At 43.4% G+C, this 17,308-nt stretch overlaps 2 protein-coding genes across 6 annotated transcripts in view; one reads left to right on the top strand and one right to left on the bottom strand.

Annotated features, from left to right (window-relative positions):
• macrod2 (mono-ADP ribosylhydrolase 2) overlaps window positions 1-17,308 on the bottom strand; it is a 361,037-nt gene that overhangs the window by 292,462 nt on the left and 51,267 nt on the right. The gene's annotated exons all lie outside the window — the stretch shown is intronic.
• Window positions 129-3,980, top strand: flrt3 (fibronectin leucine rich transmembrane 3). Its single transcript, XM_070840979.1, has 2 exons — window positions 129-358; window positions 1,427-3,980. The coding sequence occupies exon 2, from the start codon at window positions 1,469-1,471 to the stop codon at window positions 3,419-3,421; it is 1,953 nt and encodes a 650-aa protein (XP_070697080.1). The 5' UTR covers window positions 129-358; window positions 1,427-1,468; the 3' UTR covers window positions 3,422-3,980.

The raw sequence follows: 17,308 nt of genomic DNA, 5'->3' as shown, positions 1-17,308 counted from the left end.
CACTATACGACACCAAACAAATCTCATTTGAAGTTATGGCTGTTGAGCTCCACAGTCTCAACAACCACCATTAGGATTTTTAATATTACCTTAGAGCGTACGCTTTGTCAGTGAGAGAGGATGCTTTTTCTACAGGCTTATCTGCCATGGTAAAGCCATTGAAAGCATGAGCCTCTGACAACACAGAGGAGGTCATCGTCCAAACAAGGATCAGCTCAGCAAACACTGACCAGGTCAGGATATCACCAGAAACCCTTTGGACAAACTTTTCCTTTCAGAAAGGATAAGAGCAAATTCTAGAGGAAATCTTGATTGGATTTTTGGTGGCTGGAAGGATTTACAACATTGTTTAAATCAGGTATGACAAATACTGATGGCTTTGCTTCTTTCCACTTCACTAACCAGACCACAATTTCTAATGAGATGTGCAGGAAGAGGGGTCATGGCAGGAATGCATAATTAAAGCAATAAATCAGTATTAGCCTAATTAAAAGGTAACTACGCATCGATAGTGGAAAAAGAGACAGACAACCAGTTGGCACCCTCTGCTTTACACCACAGCTTTGTTACTTTCAAGACTATCGGCCGTAAAATGTGTGAATTATGAAATTAAATATCTTCTTAAAGCTGTACATTTTCAAAAGTATGGCATATCACAATTACAGCAAAGGCGGTCCACACAGTGCCGTGCAAGGATGAATTAAACTAACACTTTTCATCTTGTTACCTCTGAAAATGGTCTAAAACATGTCCCGCTTGGATCTTAATGCGTTAAACACTTGCACCAAACCTTCTCTCTGTGAGGCGCAATATTTCTACCCTACCTTGTAAGAGGCCAGTTAAACCCCAGAATTTGAATGGCCAAAGGCATGGGTAATGATCTAACAGGACTTAAGAGTATGTCGGTTCCACTACAGTTCATCAACAAAGCCTGACTTTGTTCACCCTCGTGGTCTATAGCAATGAAAGGCAGCCTTGAGATACAGAAACGTGTAAAACAACCAGGGAATGCTATTACATTTCACAAGTCAGGGCCGGAATCCAAGGCACAGAGATTCAATTCACAGAGCTCACAAGTTCCATTAACATTTCATATGAGACAGAAGAAAACAAAAAGCAGTTCTATTTTTACTGTTTAAACTTATAATGCCAAGAAAAAAAAAAAGAAGTGATGTAAAGCCACCTCTAAAGCAAATGGTTTATTGTGAAAAACAAAAAAGTTTTATTTTATTTTCTGTGTCTGGAAATCCTAATGATCAATTCATATCAATTTAATAGGAGGAATTCGAACCGACTCTTTCAGCGGTTGTTTAATCTAGAAAGTGCTGCAGGCAGCATTTCAAACACCCAGCAATTATGAGAACAGGAATTTGGCTCTCCTTTAAAGGCCTTGTGCATTAAATGTACCCTTGTGTCTTCTCTCCAGGGGCTCTTGAGTGATTAGACTGCCAGACAACACAGCTTCAAGATGGTGCGTCAATGCAAGGCCTTTATCCTCTTCCTCACCAGGGTCGGGCTACTGCTGGGTCTCGCTAACCCCCTGGTGACCTCTGCCTCATGTCCCTCAGTCTGCCGGTGTGATGGGACTTTCATCTACTGTAATGACCGTGGCCTGACTTCCATCCCTACTGGTCTACCCCAGGATGCTACAGTGCTCTTTCTGCAAAACAATCGCATCAAGAGTTCGGGCATTCCTGCAGAGCTCCGCAGGCTCTCAAATGTGGAGAAGATCTACCTTTACTGCAACAATCTGGATGAGTTCCCCACTAATCTTCCTCTTGGGCTAAAAGAGCTCCACCTTCAGGAGAACAATGTTCGGATGATTACCCATTCCTCTTTAGCCCAAATTCCCTACATTGAAGAACTACACCTGGATGATAACTCTGTATCAGCAGTCAGCATAGAGGAGGGGGCCTTCAGGGACAGTAATCACCTCAGACTGCTTTTTCTGTCCAGAAACCACCTAAGCACCATCCCTTCAGGCCTACCCATGAGCATTGAGGAGCTGCGCTTCGATGACAACCGCATCTCCTCCATCTCAGAGCTGTCGCTGCAAGATCTCATCAACCTAAAGCGACTAATCCTGGATGGTAACCTGCTCAACAACCGTGGGATTGGGGAGATGGCTTTCATCAACCTGATCAACCTGACTGAGCTCTCGCTTGTGAGAAACTCCTTGACATCGCCACCAGCCAACCTGCCCGGCACCAGTTTGGAGAAGCTACAGCTACAAGATAATCACATTAATCGGGTCCCGCCTGGAGCTTTTGCCTTCCTTAGGCAGCTGTATCGTCTGGACCTGTCTGGCAACAACCTGAGCAGCCTGCCTCAAGGTGTGTTTGAAGATCTGGACAATCTCACACAGCTGCTGCTACGCAACAACCCCTGGCAGTGCACTTGCAGGATGAAATGGGTGCGTGACTGGCTGCGGTCATTGCCATCTAAGGTGAATGTGCGTGGCTTCATGTGCCAGGGTCCTGATAAGGTCAAAGGCATGGCAATTAAAGACCTAACCACAGACATGTTTGACTGCTCAGACTCAGAACTCACCCCCACGTATGAGACAAGCACAGTCTCCAACACTTTACGCCCCTCACAGCCACAGTGGCCCACGTTTGTGACTAGAAGGCCTGTAGTCAAAGGTCCCGACATCAGTAAGACTTACCACAGCACTACCAGCTCTTCAGGCAGAAAGATCATCACCATCAGTGTGAAGTCAAGTAACGCAGATACAATACACATATCATGGAGGGTGTCACAGCCCATGACTGCCCTACGGCTCAGCTGGCTAAAGCTGGGACACAGCCCTGCCTTTGGCTCCATCACTGAAACCATCGTGCAGGGGGAGAGGACAGAGTACCTGCTCACTGCGCTGGAGCCAGAGTCTTCATATAGGATATGCATGGTTCCCATGGAGACCAGCAACATTTACCTGTCAGACGAGACCCCCGTTTGCATAGAGACAGAGACTCGTTCTCACAAATCCTACAACCCGACCACAACTTTAAACAGAGAGCAGGAGAAAGAGCCTTACAAAAATTCCAGTCTGCCTTTGGCTGCTATCATTGGAGGGGCTGTGGCTCTTTTGGCAATAATCATGTTGGCACTGGTGTGCTGGTACGTCCACAGGAACGGTTCGCTTTTTTCCAGGAACTGCACCTACAACAAAGGCCGTCGGAGAAAGGATGACTATGCTGAGGCTGGCACTAAGAAGGACAACTCCATTCTAGAAATACGAGAGACTTCTTTTCAAATGATACCTATAAATCACCTGCCTGTGTCCAAGGAGGAGTTTGTGATACACACGATTTTCCCACCCAATGGCCTGACTTTATACAAAAGCCCACACAGCGAGAACAGTATTAACAACAGGAGCTACAGAGACAGTGGAATACCAGATTCAGACCATTCCCATTCATGATATTGCGCATGGCCATTCATGATGAGTGCGCGACTGAAAAGAGTGGCAAGACTTTTACAAAACACTGGATCTATAAGACAAAGGAAGCAATGTTCTGTACATTTGCCATATAATTTATATTTAAGGACATTTTATGAAGATGGAGGACGTTCCAGTTGCAGGCCATCACTGAACCATCAGTGGGTATTGTAACTAACTGCAATTCTATATTTTAGGAATTTGTAGTAATTTGTACTGTATTTCTTTTGCTTAAGGTTATCGACCAACTAAAAGAAACTCTGTGTTCTACTGAGATATGATGACTTGTCAACTGTGAAAGTGGGTTTTCATTGCTGTGTTGAACAATCAGACCTTAGAAAACCTTGTAGTATAAGCACAGGTCATTCTTTTAACTTTGTGGCTGTCTGAAAAACAAAAAGGCAAAAAAATGACGAAGTAATAGAAGGCACTGCTGATCATCTAATTTGCAAAGCAGGCATGGTGCCCTCGTAAAGAATGAGCAGTCAGTAGCTGTCTCCCCATACTACGGACTAAGAGTCTCGCTCTAGAATTCACCTGGTGTGGAGTACAAATAACAAAAGGTGCCATGCTTTATTCCTCTGCTTTGTTCAGTGTGTGATTTTTTTTCTGTTCGCAAGAAGAGACACAGCAAAGCAACCTAAGCAGGGTTCGAGTGTTTCTATTAGGATTGTAGGCCACAGCACAGGGCAGATAAAGCACACCGACCTTAAGGAGCTCTCTACTCCTCAAAACAAGTGGACTGGACAGGCTGACACAGAGGACCCCCCACTATCTATTTGTACAAGCCAACAATGGCCAAATGACAATGGCGGCATTCTTTAGTACCATGTACCGTACGTCATTCTAGTCACCAGGCCAAAAAGACACAACATGTTGTCTTTCATTAGAATTACCACCGTGGCAGCAACTCCTTGTTATGAGTATTATTTTGTATTATTTTCCAAATGGACACACTTTTATGTTTCCACAATTTGAAGTTAACTGTTCTTAACAATTGAAAAACCAAAGTGCATTGTATGCCCTTTGGCCAGTCTTGTATGTGCCTTGATCCAATGCTTATTGTATTTAGCTTTTTAAGAAACCAGTGACTTTTTTTCATACACACTTGAATATGAAAAATATTGGTCGTATTACAGAATAAAAGTGGACAAAAATATCTTTGCTCTTCCTTAACTTGAGTACAATGAACCCCGCTCAAAATGACACTTTGGTTTTTTTGTTCTATCCAATTACTATTATCCCATCATGCATTTCTGTGATTGCTCAATTTATTTTATTTTTTTTTTTACTCGAGAGAAATCTATCTTTGTACAAATGTGAACTGTTCTGGAGTAAAATACGAAGGCTACAGGGGACCTGTTTTATTCATTCATATCTCAAATTGCTGCCGAGGCACACAATCTAAAAATGCGTGGAGATGAAAAACATAACCTACTGCATTTTTAGCCCTCACAAAGATCTGCACTCTGAGGTCTTAGCTCATAGCCTTAAAACCACATCTCTCCTTCCAAGACATAGTGAACTGTTTAACAATAACTCAGATACTGTTCTTGAAACCCAGTTTTCCACTCCATGGGCAGTCCGCAGAGCAACATCTGCTTGAGGCTGCTGCTGTTCTTTCGTGCGGTGAAGCCATGTGTGACTTATCCGATTGGCCAGAGAGAGAAATGTCACAGTAGAGTAGAAATAGGGCTGTGGAGAGATTGGACTCTAGGGTTTGATGAACCTCCCAGGCACCACAAAACTAATGACGAGCCACCATATGGAGGGTGGCACACGCAGACTCCGATCGGGACGCCCGTCCCTGCAGAGGACAGAGTATATATACACTGCTCCGGGCTCCAGGCAGCACACTTAATGACATGGTTGCAGCTCACCCAAGCAAGAGCCCATGAAAAGGTACACATGCAAGAGCAGTAAAATAGTCTATTAGCTCATTTTACAAAAGCATCCAACAGACTATCTTGTGAAAGCCAACATGAAGTTAATGCATTTCAGATTATACTCACTAGACTAGACACTTACCAAACTCTTCCACAAAAGGCACATGAGTATTCGGTATGTATCACAAAAAATCTCTCATACCCACATTCACACACCCACAAGCTCTTAACACAGCGAAAGCTTTAATTACAGTAAGGGGAGCCGCTAAAAGCTGCAGGAGCTATCCAAACCTTAAGTATACAGTAACCCTGCCCTTTACACTAAATATATATCACATTAACTTGGGATTAAAGTAAACAGACAATCTACTTTTAGAAAGCTGAATAGTAATAGTTTCCATATGAATGAAGTCTTTGACTGTACTGCCTCAGTCCTATCTCATCTGAGTAACAAAGGAAAAGATAAAACTTCTGATTCTTGCTCATTTTTAGTTGACAGTATTAAAGTGAGCAAGTGATCAGATATAACATTTATAATACTCCTTATGGTAGCTTTCTAAAGAAACAATATAATGTGCTGTGATCTGTTTTCAAGTAAATTAAACAAAAAGCTGCAGAGTTTCCTCATGCCCGTTATCGGTCCGGGTGAGAAGGCGTAAGCAGAGATCTCATCTGGCTTTATTCATCAGCCTCTCACTGATGAATGAGATGGCTTTACAAATGTTGAGAAATGGAAAAGCGCTCCACCGCCTGAGCAGAGCGTCCATATGTCTAGTAATTGCAAGAACCTCTTAAAATGTTTGATGTGTTATTTTTGAGCCGGAAAGACTCAAAGCATAGCGTATCAATGAGATCACTGCAATTCCTTCAGCTAGAGCAGCAATCTTTTATGTGCTATTGATTAACTTTTGGGATTAAGTAAATTACTCACGTGGCTTTGTAGCGACTGAAGCATGCTGACTTCTTTAAAGCTCTAAGAATGGCCAAGCGTTCGCTTACCTACGTGATAAATTACAGTCTAGCCAAATGGTGAATAGAGCATGCTATTGTTGGGACTTTCACTGAAAATAATACATTAACCAGATCAGCTTTGTGGATTTTGGCTGACCATGTATGAGACAAAATTGATGAACCAGACTGCTGATGACCCCGTGTGACCTCACTTATCACTCATGACCCCTGACCCGTTTTTCACTTTAAACAGTTCCTTAATCACTCTCATGTTCCCACTGAGGTCAGACAAGTCTCTGAACAACACAAGATGCCACATGCATTTGTCTCCTGTGTGACACACACAGAACCTAATTATGTTTGTCTTTTATGTAACCTAGAGATTAGAACTAATGGGCAGCTGCACTGTCTGCCCCAGGCTGCTGTTATTCCCATTGTAATGTAGTGGTCAGGCAGCCGGTCACATTTGCATTCCTATAGATGCTCATATCAAAGCACCCCTGGATGACCTCATCGTTGCCAATAGCTGGCCATGGTTCCTCTCCGTCAGCACCATTAGTAGGTTTAAAAAAACCACATGCCATGTGACCCTTTGACTGATTAGAGGTCAGAGAGGTAAGGTCAGGCTCGGTTCAAGGATCTCACGAGATGACAAATGGAAGCATACCGGTGGCCACAAAACATAGCCAGTCATCAGGGACTCTGATAAGCAACTTGTCCACCATAAGGATGCTCTGCTCAGGAAAGACCCCCTGGCATTCATTACAGGGCACTTTTTTCTATTTCTGGCAGGGATGCCAGAAATTATGGGGGAAAACACAGCAGAGAAAAGGTCAGATGTTTAGCTAATGGCTTAATTGCCCACAGAACCAAGCAAAGGCTAACAGCATAAGGTTGAACCAGTGAGTTGATACAGAGAAGACTAATTTGAGGTTTTTTGATTTGCCGTTTTCAAGTGAGATGGTTTATTTACATGATTAGTCATGCTAGGCTAGGCCGCCTTAATAAACTGTGCAAAATGAGAGAAAATGCTTGGATTGGACACGAGAGTAACGCAAATCAACAACCATGTGTCAGTGTTATGGAATTATGGAAGTGAGTTAAACCACAACTTAATGATCCTGATGTACAGTCAAAGGGGATGTCTCACATAAACTAAACATATGGACCATTTTGTTCTATAAAAAGTTCAACAGAATAAAAGCCCCTTGTTTTTAAACTCTTGTAGAAAGTGTGCTTCATCCACACGGAGGCCAGAATGCCAAAAACAACCCCACATGCACAACAAAAATAAAGGGAGCGCTCGCTGTTCCCCCCCTCTCACATCCTGCTGCACACAGCTCACACATCAAACGTACTCATGATTTAATGACCTCTGAACGCTGAGCGGAGTTGTGCTGAGGTCAGAAGCCAAACCAAGGCTCAGGGCCTCCCACAAAGTCTTCAGCCAGAGTGTAAAACTTGTATATCATGTGTGTGTGAGGTATCAAAAAGAAACTTGACTGGTGATGCTTGGATGTGGAGGCCTAGCAGTGGTGCTCTACAACATGTAATGCTTGTGAATGTGTAGGAGGCGTCACACATGAAGACGTCTGACTTGGTTAAATATTGCTGTGTGCATTGTAATGAACAAAAGGAGGTAAAACCTGACAGTCTGAGTCTGGAACAAAACGGAAAGAACGTTTTTTTGGATTTTCAAGCCATCCTCATCGGCCGTCCATGATCACATTTGACAAAGAGAAGCTCGTGCTTATCCATGATAATGTGTGCATGACTGAGTGTGCTTTGTGTAATTATGAATGTCATATTAGTTATAATTACATGTGCTGCCATGTGAACCAGTGCACATTGTTCACACATCTAATGAACACAAACAGACAATTATCCTGATTGATATACATGCAGGCAGAACAACCTGAAGCCATCACTTCCTCCCCATCGTCCCTGGACTGTCATGTAACTTTGTCGCTCTCAGTCACATGCTCAGTCTGTTCTGCCTGTGAACGAGTGGAGGAGCAAAACCGTGCGTCCGCTGAGAGACGTGTCAGTGTGAGTGATGCGGCCCTGTGTGGGGGTGTTGTCCTCTCCACTCTGTCTTTGACCAGCTCCCCCCATCCTCCAGGCCAAGACCTTCTCCATCTCTTCACATTACTCAGTGACCTGAAACCACGAGGCCAAAAAACCTAACCAGCTCCTCCGTCTTCTTAATGAATCCAATTTTTTGCCTGAGAGCACAAGGCGTGCACATACATCCATCGCAACTCTAAATTATCTGACATTAATACAAATTAACAAGAGCCACCGCCATCAAGACTGTGCCACCCCACCATGGCAGACAATGACAATGCATCTATATCACTGTATGAAGACAGCAACTTTTCCTATAGCCCAAAACACAGAGTCAATATCTCATTTAAAACAGGCTACATCCAAAACAAAAGCAGAGGGGCTGATTGGTGTCGGTGCCATTACACTATGAATTATACACAATATGTTATGAAAATATCCATATAATTGACTCTCCTCTATGGCAGCCATTAATTCATGTCCTCCATTAAGTGGTTTAAATGATCTTGTAAGAGGCCATACATCTCCTGATGCCCTTTATGAGATCAACACCACGTCCCCCTTAGAACTTAATCGACCCTCAGTCCCATTTGTCCAAGTCTGATGCAGGGGAATAATTATTAAGTTCCTAAAGGTTCTGAGGGGCCCAACTTGTCCATTAGCCCCAGTAGATCTGCAGCTCTGCAGCGAGAGGCAAAAGCTCCTCTTCGATCCATTCTCTTCCCTCATTTATGTTAAGCCAGCTTTAAATGTCAGTACAGTATTTGCATGCCAATGTGGCTCTGTCTGCAGCTCATTATTTTCAGATGTTGACAGCCTAATCGCATGCAAGTTTAGCCCACTTTGCTAACCTTATGCTTGCTACAGCCAAGCCATACTGAGTAGCAAGCCAAGGTTTGCATCTGCAGTGTTCCTCTGCAGCTGTCTTATTCACTTTGGCTTTCAGGTGGAAAACACAGAAAACACAGCGACCTTGCATGATCAGCTCATCAGTAATGACGGGAAACGTTCCATGCTGGCCATCAAACAGCTCCATCTTAACCAAGTCTACTAAATAACATCGACCTAACAAAAAGGTCAATATAAATTATCTGCTGAGGTCTGTCCCGCTCATATGCCCCACTTTGTTTTCCAAAGCTGTTTTGAGGATGAAGACGGCGCTGGGCAGAACTCTGCCTCAGCAGGTCTGATATTACCCTTTTGACAGTCTGACCTTCAGGCGAGAGCTCAGTCCATCTCTCCAGAGAAGTCCATCATGCCCCTCAGTCACTCAGACGGCAGCCCCTCCACACTTCAGCTGGGGCAAACTCAGACATTTGCTCAAGGGTAGCAAAGTTTTGGTACTTCTCCAAGAGGCGCAGAATTCAGCAGTGTCAGCACCTTTTAGGATTGTAAATACAGCCTGTCACCATTCATCAGGGTACCCGAAGGAGAACCCAGACACTTCAAGGCCTCATTATTTTGCTGTCCTCAAGCATCTCGACATAAGATCACTGCAGTGCAGCAAAGGGGTAACATCCCTGGCCCGGTGCAGGCCGAGCACCACAAAGGGGTATTTACGTTTCGTGCGGACTTGACGCACTCGCACAGTTTCAGTCACAGTTACCAAACTCTTGGAGACAGTGTTGTGAGAGCCGACATCAGACGGCTTCAACACATGAACGCAGTTAGTGGGATGTCTCCCGCTCTCAGAAGTGTGGAAAAGTGACAGTAGTGTCATCCTGTAACTATACAAGTTAGGCACACAACACTGCGGCGCGCTGAGAAAGTGCAGTTAGGGAAATCCCCCCCACTGCACCGCTCAAAGACACACAGTCAAACACACAGAAAAAGTTCAGAGGAAAAAGTTTGGGGGAGAAGCCACCAGTGGGCAGGGCAGGGTGGTGGGATGTGGGATTAATTAAAAGCTGCTGTCACTGTGGTGCACTGGTGACACGCAGCCACACGATTACTGAGATCTCTGTGTGAGAGGAATCTGCTCCCACAACTCATTTCCTCCCCATTGAGGGGGGGGGGAGCAAAATGGGAACGTCTGTTGTACAAAATACCAAGAAGGAGAGAATCATTTTTCATTTAAAGGAATTTGAGAATCTAACGGGAAGGAAAGGGCCCGAGGGTGGGAGGAGGAGGATGAGGAGAAATTCTTTTGTTTTTGAATAAAGGTCTGTTGAATCTATTTCAATCAAGTGATACACTGCGATAGTGGGAGAGGGAGGTCAAAGGATCTAAGCCACTGTAATCCTAAGCCTGCTGCTGCTTAAAACCTGCTCAAGTTAACAGGGTGGTGTGTGTGTGTGTGTATATAGACACTATGACACTCACGCAGCTTAAACTAACATCTGGCAATGCTACCATATCTAACTTTCCACTTAGTTCTTGGGATGCTTAGTAAACCCTTTGTTGTGACCAGTATACTGAAACTATTATCATATCACAAAATAAAATAAAAAAACTTCACAGCTATGAATCTAGCTAACTGGTCAACAATCTCTAAAATCAATTCCCGTCAGTCATTTAAGAGGTCAGACATTGACTTGAAGAAGAAGCGACTCGGTTGCTGACATTGTCGATCAATTAATGAAACAAATATTCAGCAGATTATTCAATAACGGCAGTGATGCTGGTTTCAGTTCTACCTCCAGCACCAAACTAGAAGCCGTATGTAACTTTCAGTGTGTTTTTCAGCTGCTGCCAAGATGGCTGCCGGAGTGGTTCATGGAGGAGGAGCATTGTGGCGTTCAGCAGTACAACAGGACACACTTCAGTTTTCTGGGAGGGAAAACTAAAGGCAGCAGATGATCCTGGGTGTTTAAAGATTGTAAATGTTAAAGCATACTTTACATTCTCTCTACAGGCAGATGGAGCGGCCCACTGACTTCTGTATGCGTTGGCCAGATTCTGCACTTTTTGAGGATTTTAATTGAGGATTCAGTGACTGCAGTCACTGCATGGTCGAAAACATCTTGGGAAATTCTGAAAGTCATCCCACCTATTCTTCGTGTTGTGAGAGTGAGACCCACAGCAAGCAGGCTGGAGTGCTAAAGGTTACACCCCAGCCACAGATGTCATTAACAGCCATTCTTATTAAAGGTGATACCGGTGGTGAAAACAGGATCGTGGAGACGAAGAAGAGGGCCGTGGGGCTTATTAATTCACAATTCACTCCTCCTGTAGAAGGCAGATAGATGTGAATACACTGTGGAAGTCTGGAAATCAGACAGCATGCACATGTACGCGATCTCAGTTTGGCAGCTGTTTCATCTGGGAAATCACTTAATAAATGTTATCAGCTGTTTTTTGGGGTTTTTTTTTAAACATGTGAGACTGTTCCCCTTACCACCTAATAAAACAAAGACTGCACACCTTCCAAATTAAAACTCTTCAGGAGTCAGATGAAAATTTAATATAATTAGAACCTTTAAGGCTACTAATTATTCATCTCCTTTAATATGCAGACATTTCATTTAAACAAAAACTTAGGCAGAAGAGGAAAGTTTCCAGTTTCAGAAAACACTGCTGGGGATGCTGGCAGGCTCATTCTTCATTTACTAATTATGGTGGATTATTATTAGCAGGAGACACAACTGACAAAGAGGACGTACATTGATGGAAGTAGCGAGCTAATGAAATCAGGATATGCTGGGAAATGCACACTGAGCTGATAATGTTAACATAAGATGGATTCTGTTGTACTTGGTGCAGAGGCCAACCAAAGGCAAACAGCGTCGAAGGAAAACACTAAAAAATGGAAATAATGAGGAAATTCATATATTGTATTTTTACTTTTTTACACGAGGCCATCCTGAGCTCGGTGCAGACGCGCTCTGTATACATACATCTGTGTTTCAGGCACAACCAAATGTTCCCAGACTGGTGTTAATGTGACAAGGGTGGTGGCTTTTGTGTAGAGTCATCAGAAGTCGTCAATGGCACCACGAGCTCGGTCATTAATCACCCAGTCACTTGGTTGTGTGCATACGACACGAGGGCAGGGTCGCAATGGAAGGGGGCTGAGCCCTGTAACATGGACTCTTGCCCCAGGAGTCCCAGTGGACTTGAATGAAGAGGTCCCACACATTCATAGTTACCAGGTCACTAATCAAATTATGTTGATAGCCAGGGATAGCACACAGGACAACAGAATTCATTTAGTATCCCTCACCTCTATTGTCTCTCTGCCAGGGCATCACTGGGGTCTGGGATAAATAAGTAACCCCCTTTCCTTCTCCATTTATTTGAATCCCTTCAAATGAATAGCGTGCCTTGTGAGAGAGGCATGAATAAAACAACAATGAAAGTGGGCAATTTGGAACTTGTGACGAGATAGTTGTCACTGCAAGAAAAACTATGCAAATGCAAATCATCAGAATGAGCCAGATGGTCGTAGTTTTGGGCTAATTCACTTACCCGGGCATAAGTAATGGCTCACGTTACAAATATGGTCAATGCATTATTGGACAACATATTAAAAAAAAGGGATGCTGAAGCGAGATCTGGCCATCCATCACAGGAGGTGATCATTTGGTTATATGTCCCCTGAGGTGACCGAACACAACAACCTGGCAGACAGGACCGTGTGTGTGTGTGGGCGCTTACATGTGTGCATGTCATTCATGCACATACCAGAGCCCCAAAGGGATCCAGTGCCTTTGCTGTGCAGCATTTTAATTAATCCCGCGATGACAGAGTGGATCTGGCAGGTTATGCATGTCTCAGGGCTGAGGTGAGAGGGTCGATGAGGAGAGGGAACGTGACAGTGGGGTTAATGTCAAACCTTCCAAAAGGCACAACACAGCCAGCAGCAGGTCCAGTCTTGGACAGGTGCTCCTCATGGGGTCACCCGCCAACTCCCTCACCACACAAAGCCCCCGTCTGTCACCACAAAGACGACCCGCACGGCCAGAATCGGAGAAACACATGGCCTCGGTTGACTCTGGTAAATGTTATGCATTTTTAATGAGTACAATACAACCAAACATGTACTTATGTCTGAGCCTCTTCTATTGAAAGGTAATATTGTGCCAGTTGGTGGTCTGCTTAGATTGCCTGCTCATTTCTCTGACTCCTGGTCTTGTCCTGAGGTGCATTTAATTTGAGCAGCTTTAATGTGTATTTGACAGAGCGTAGAAGATGAATTATCACCATTGGTTTCTTTGCTTTGTGATTTGTCATTTCAATGACCGTTTGAGCTCACATTTCACACCAAGTGTGATTTGAATATAAAGTTGGTCAAACATTTACACAAAAAATCCTTGAGAAATGCAAATCTTCATTGAGTGTGATTAATTGAAATCTTTAATGTGGCGGCCATTGTTTCATGCCCTGGAGTGGGCCGGGGTGGGTGGCTGCACACGTTGCCAGTGAAACTCAATGTGGGCCGGCTTGTCCACGCTTAATCATGTCCTGCCAGAATACTAAACACTGTGAAGGTGAACACGGTGACCATGTCACACTGGAAATGTGTTTCAGAGTCAAAATGAGAATTGCTTTAATCAATAAGAGCAGTAAATGTGGAAGAATTTGTCTTGGTGATACATTTTCTTGACCCCAAGAAACTTTCACAGAACATCTAGTCACACTCCGCGTAAGGTCAGCGGGCCCCCACCTGCTGTGCCAACAAGCAGGACAAGACGTGCATAAGGACCTCTGGAAAATAATATAAAACTTTAAAATACACTTTTCTTAAGCCTTCAGTAGCACTGCTATTTTTCTCTTAAGCACATTGGGCACTCAAATATGACATCTGCCCCTCCAGCCCCCAAGGTTGCAGTCCTTCTGTCTTAGACTGAAATATACACGCTCCATGTGCAATTAGGCCAGTGATTATAACATAAAAATACATCGATATATTACAGGGCACAAGGCATGTCAATCAGCACAACTAATGGCTGTAGTATTGACTGGATGCTCAACCAAGACAATGGGCCTCACTGGATGCCTGTCATTTAAGAGACAGCAATTAGCAGGTTTAGCAGCAGATAGCAGAGGCTGCTGAAAAGGAGCAAGGTCCTTCACTTAGCTGCTGCAAAATGAGAGGAATGTCGGTGGTAAAGGCAGCTTTTGTTCAAAGACTCAAGTGCTTGAGTTTACAATACAGTCATAGTGCCGGTTTCATACAAGCAGCACGCGATCATGGCCGTGTAGAGAAAGGGAGAGACCGAGCAAAAAATAGGCTGAGAGGAGATTCAGTAGCAAGGCCGAAGGGCTAAAAGACTTAAAGACATTTAATTATAATGTGTCCAATAAGGAACTGCAAATTCAATTGATTATGTCCTGGTCCAGCCCTGTTGGTGGGTTCACATACAATAAAGACTCTGGACCATGCACATGTGACATATGCTGGCAGAGGTCACATTAAAGGATTGAGTATTGTTGTTGAGGACCTCCAAGGGTCCTTTTTGAGGCAGTCAGCTGACTTTGACTACAGTTTATTAGGACATTACTGGCCGACAACATGCTGGTAAGTCCCAGCTACCTTGGAAGGTGATTACTGCCCATCTGATAATGATGTGATGTAATCATCTCAGTCATAAAGACTCACCACTTTGTGTCATGTTGAGCATCATTCAGACAAAGCCCTTTATCTTGTCTCATCAAAACGATCCAGAGTGCTGTTTCTTCTTCAGGGAGGAGTCTATATAGTACAGACACAAGCAGGAAAACAGAATACCAAGAAAGACTGCGAAAAAACAGCAACTGAGAGATCTGAGTGTTAATTTTTTATTTTTTACAACCATGCACAGCCTCCCCTCCTGACTCTACCTGTCAAGGAGAGAGACTATGCACAAGCTACCGAGGGATTAGAGTGTATGTGCATTTTGTGTGGGTGTGTTTGTGTGAGCACACACTCGGCTAGGGCGAGAGGATGACAGAGGATATAAAAGATGTTAAAGAATGAGAACAGACATGGAGGCTGCCACACAAAGGAGGGAAAGGAACAATAAGGATACTATTACACATATAGAGAAAATCTATACATAATGATACAGCAGTGATAATAATAACGTGGTGATGTGGCCAAACAGCAAAGTGTGACACATCAAACAGCAGAAACAGGACCACACGTCCCTTGTGATGGTCACTCTGGAAAGGCCCTCCAGCCATGCACAATTCAAAATGTTAAGCTGGCGACACGTTTAACCCTGGGGGTTTATCTTACCTCTAGGAGTTCTCCTAAATGGCAAGATCCTAGTTCAGAGTTTCTTCTTTTATCCTTCTGTGCTCTGACCTATTCAAGAAGCTGCTGAGTTCAACTTTTACTCCAGAATGAACAGAAGTCTAAGCTAAGGGAAACCGATGACCTTGTTTCTATGGATGACTTTGTGCTTCACGAATCAAATTACTCATACCATTAGTGACTGATTCATAATTCATCATAATAATCTAAGTTGATGAAACATATAATTACTGCTGCCGTTTTCACTATTAACGTGATCACTTGGTTTATTTGAACATGCATGATAACCTATAGCACTGCACCAAGTAGATCAGCATGACGCTAGCTTTTCAACAAGTGTATTCATATTGAAAAATAAAGAGCCATTTTTAAAACACGACCTTAAGATTCCCTTTGTGCACTCTTCAGATGAGACAGCTATGAAGCAACAGTCATGGTGGATATTAGAAAATATGAAACAAGCTCATGAAGTGCAGCCTATTACGACTAAAAATGTCCACTTGGAACTGGAGAGAGAATCAAAACAGAACCGTCTACCCACACAAACTAACAAACTCCCAGAGAGATACTGTAGTGTTGATCAAATTGCCAGTGAGGTTGGTGTTGGGGTGCTGACCTGGACCCCGTCTGGGTCTCCCTGTTAGATGTTTGAGGTGCTTTGCGAGATAAGAAAGTTTAAGCGTGTTAATCTTGTATTTCTTGTGGGTGCCCGTGCCACTGTGTGCTACTGTGTACGTCTTCTTTTCAAGTTCCCACTTGTATTTAGAGGTCCTACTAGACTTGTGTTTACATGGTTTGATGTTAAAAAGCTCATTATTTTCCTCATACAGACGTTTCTGCTGCAGCCTCCGTCTGAACGCTCCACACAATCTGCTGCTTTGCTCTCACATTCAAAATCATCATGTTAGTGAGAAACAAACAACGGCGGACAGCGAGGTGGATTCAAGAGGTTTCCAGTGGGAGGTGGCGGTCGGCCAGCTGGAGGAGGTCACATGACCAACAGATCCCCTTATGACATCATAAAGGGAGCCAAATATAAACGGCGTATTTTCACACACATTTACTGAAAGATGGAGCAGGAGGGAAAAAGAGAGTTTGGCGGCCTCTAGGAACACAGTTTGAAACGACATTAAAAAGGTGCATTCTGAAGAATATTTAAGCTGGTTATGATCAGTGAAGTATTTCAAAGCTGTGTTGTAATACCACAACTATGTAAATACAGACGGCTGCATGTCTGCTGTGCTTCATTGTTAGTTCTATAAATACATTAATAGTAAATCTTTTTCAATACACTATTCTATTCACTACTCTGTGCACTATGCTTCTGACACAATATGAATTGCCTCTGAAGTTCTGCATTAATAGTGTGTTATTTTTAAGTTGGGATTCTAAGATTTTAAGAGTTATGGGTAAGGTCCTCCAACAGTCCACAGGCATGCAGGGATTGGCTGCAGCCCCCCTCCACCCTCTGAGGGTGAGCAGTACAGATGAAACTGATAAAACTCTCAAGTCCTTATTCTGACTCCATTTCTGAAACCTACACTGTGAGTAACATTTGTGAGTGTGATTGGCATAACTTTGATAACATATAATTAGGATTCATTAAAAAGACTACTTGTGTATTTTTGCAGCATCCAACATTAAGAATCTATGACTTTTAGTGAAATCTGACATTTAGGACACTAACCAAACAGAAAAATAATGAAGAAGAAACAAATAACTGTATGAAAACCAATGCCATTTATCCCATGAGGCACTGATGAGCCATCAGCACTCAGTCCTCATTAC

Source organism: Pempheris klunzingeri, chromosome 12, assembly GCF_042242105.1.
Source record: "Pempheris klunzingeri isolate RE-2024b chromosome 12, fPemKlu1.hap1, whole genome shotgun sequence".
NCBI classification, from domain to species: Eukaryota; Metazoa; Chordata; class Actinopteri; order Acropomatiformes; family Pempheridae; genus Pempheris; species Pempheris klunzingeri.
The sequence above is the reverse complement of the archived record's forward strand: the minus strand, read 5'-3'. Positions and strand labels throughout refer to the sequence as shown.